Source organism: Echinococcus granulosus (assembly GCF_000524195.1).
Source record: "Echinococcus granulosus chromosome Unknown EG_S00015, whole genome shotgun sequence".
NCBI lineage: Eukaryota > Metazoa > Platyhelminthes > Cestoda > Cyclophyllidea > Taeniidae > Echinococcus > Echinococcus granulosus.
In genome coordinates, this window is record NW_020170395.1 from 232,794 (window position 1) to 235,853 (window position 3,060).

Genomic DNA, 3,060 nt, shown 5'->3' on the forward strand with positions numbered 1-3,060 from the left:
CGACAGCACCAGTTTAGTGCTCACGTGGTTCGTGATCCACTTGGTTGTGGATTCTCTAAAAAGTCCTGTTAGGGCTTATAATTTACAATGTTTTTTGTGCACCATTTTTTACACAGCGAGATTGTTTTACCCCACGCACCACTACAGTATCATGACGCACATTCCATCCGACCTTTGCGCACTGCTATAACAACAACAACAACAGCCACTTCTTCCATGCTAGCAGCCTTAATATTTATCCACTAATGAATTTAGACTCCACATTTGATAAGGTATCTCATTTCAAGATATTTAGAATGATGAAGTGACCAAATTTGTACGCCGAACGTTTGATTGCAAACGTGGTTTGAGTTGTGACTATGGTTTACCAGTCTCCTCCATAGCTACCACAGCGTAATTTGGAATATCACTTACCAAATCCATAAAATTGAATAATAAAGCTGCGATTCCCTGTTATTCTTTTGAATTTCCCCTACAACTCATTAAGTATAAAACATGAAGTTTATAGGGTTTAGTGAAAGCACTCAAACGAGAACAAATCTGGATATCCGAAATGAGACTAACTTTCCTAGTTCTTGTGCATTATTCATGCCTTATTTGCCTAAAACTCAACATTGCGCAAAGTGAATTGAATTTGCTGCAAGTTTTTTCATATTTTTTGGGCCATATTTGAACTGTTAAGTTTCACAAACAAATAAGTATGCATAGATAAATGCTTAGAAAGCTGAAAATTGACCAGCTTTGAATTCTATGTTGTATGGATGAGAGGGGAATACAATGTAGTGCTCTGGATGTTTGTTTGGTCTTGTGGGCATCTAAGGCTCGATTTTTGTGATTCAAATGTAGACAGTGCCAGTAGTCCTCCAGTTCTCTGTATTTTGGCAGCACATATTCTACCCTAGTCGCATGACTACTTTCTTTTTCAAAGAAGACTTGTAGTGCCACACTAGTGGCAACAGCAAGTGATCCCGATTGTAGTGTATAATAGCCATGCTGGACCTTAATGTGGAGGAAGAAGGGTATATACTGCGGATGGGAAAATCTGTAACGACCCATAACAGAGGGGCTGAAAGTGACGTCTACCCCAGGCAACCACCCCGGACTCATGTTCTGCGGGAATGCTGTTAACAAAAAAAGCGACACTAGCCGTAAACGATCTAGAAAAGTTTGTTACGGAGGTGTCTGTAGTACCAGCTTGAAGATGTCAACGAAGTGAACGCGCGATGCCTCCACCTCTTTACTATCTGGATTTAACTCAGATTGTTAGATAGTTGAGCATCACTGAAGTGCTAAACCTCTTCTTTTTTACCTGACTCTGCCTTTAAACCAAGCCATAGACATACTTGATGACCTATACATTTACTTCTCCCCCCATCTGGATTCCTAAACAGGCCAAGGCTCAAGATCGAGTAGAATCACTGGAAGTTTAGCTGACGTTGCAGTCAGTTGCCTTCACACTTGCACACAAATTTGATGACTAACTGATTTGGCTCGTTGGTGTTTTTCTTACATCACCGACTGCGTTTTGATGATTGATGCGGAATGTTAACCGACGGGAGCGAGGTAGATGACGCTTAAAAGAGGGGGTGGGATGCGCAATCCCTTAATAGGTTGTTAAACTCTAGATTTTAATGGTGGGCAACGTAAGGCTCCACAAATGTACCCTTGCCTGGCGACCTGTTCTAAAGGCCATGCCAGTAGTCCTTCAGCCCTTCTGTAAGTCGGCATTATATATTCTGCCCTAGTGTTATGACTTCGTTCTTCTTCGATGAGGTCTCGAGGCCCTGCAGATTCGAAATGCCCATGAGAAATCCAACTAATATGCAGTTTTGTGAGCAACTCGCGGTTACCATGGTAACCATGACTAAAACCCCAGGTTTTTATGTGTACTTTGTATATTCTTGCTTTTGGGTACAAAAAAAGATATTCTGTTCACTAATCATCCACTTAAGGTAATTAGGGTGTCTAGCAGCGACCGATTCTGTACTTTGGACACACAGGCAGTTAAATGACTTTCAAGTCAAAGTTGCACCACCACGTAGCTGAGTAAATTCGTTAAAGTTCCCAAATGTCTTCATAATCAACTTTATTTTGTTCGCACCATTTTTCACGATTTATTAACTAATGCGATCAAATTTATGAATTAGGCATACACTATTAAAAGCATACTTATCAAAATTTTATAAATTTTAAACTGTGAAATATTGGGCAATTTTCCCGTCTTTCTGCCAAAATTAAAGGCAGAATTGGTAGAAATAGTTAACTTTAATAAGCTTTCTGTGCTTTTGGCTTACTCAGGGGAGCTAAAATTGACCGGCCCCCTGCTCGAGATGCATGGATGGTAACGAGGCACGCGATCAAAACCATTTCCCCATGCAACTAAGGAAGAATATTTTGACTCTGAAATCCCATTGGTACTTTGAAATAGACTCACTTTATCACCCCCAATTTTTGCCGTTCTTTGCATCTGTTATGATTCCCTTTGCTGGCCTCCTCGTACACGTCATTGATAGAAAGCTTGTAAACTTCGAATCTCCAACAATCAGCCCCCCAATTTTTTTTCGCTAAGTACAAGATCTAAATGTTAAAAATGAAACAAGGAACCTTCTAATAAGGTTTGGTAGAAACTTTCAAAACGAATTCCTCAGATCCGCACACACCAGATCCAGTTTACCTTGGAAATACCCACAGATTTTAGAGATACTACGACCGGCTTTCCTGTTGTCCATCGAAGACCCTTAACTTGTCTCCAAAATTTTTATTTTCTATGAAATATACTGCTTTTTTTAGGTGACATTTGAAGATGGAATGGCAAATTTTTTTGAAATATTTTATCCTTTGTAGGTAGTCGGAGTGTTAGCGGTGGACCAGATTTGGGGCAGAATTACACAGTTAAGGCGGAGGCTGTGACTAAGGGCAGACCACCACTTGATTTTAATAAAAGTCACATTAATGCAACAGATTAAGGTCAACTTGATCTTTTCACTTTTTACTGATTTTCGGCTATAATAAATGCGTGTCGAAAACTCATGGACTTTAATATACTACGGCGAAATTCAT

General features: G+C 39.9%; 1 protein-coding gene across 1 annotated transcript in view; it reads left to right on the forward strand. All coding sequences in view use genetic code 11, as the record gives it.

The window, feature by feature from the left end:
• The window catches only part of EGR_03041 (hypothetical protein), a gene marked incomplete at both ends in the record, with an annotated part of 4,577 nt that extends 1,733 nt beyond the window's left edge, over positions 1 to 2,844 (forward strand). The window contains 3 exons of the mRNA XM_024492290.1: positions 509 to 623; positions 1,877 to 1,952; positions 2,791 to 2,844. Coding sequence (XP_024353216.1) covers positions 509 to 623; positions 1,877 to 1,952; positions 2,791 to 2,844 — 245 coding nt within the window. The remainder of the gene's footprint in view (positions 1 to 508; positions 624 to 1,876; positions 1,953 to 2,790) is intronic.
• Between the last annotated feature and the right edge of the window lie 216 nt (positions 2,845 to 3,060).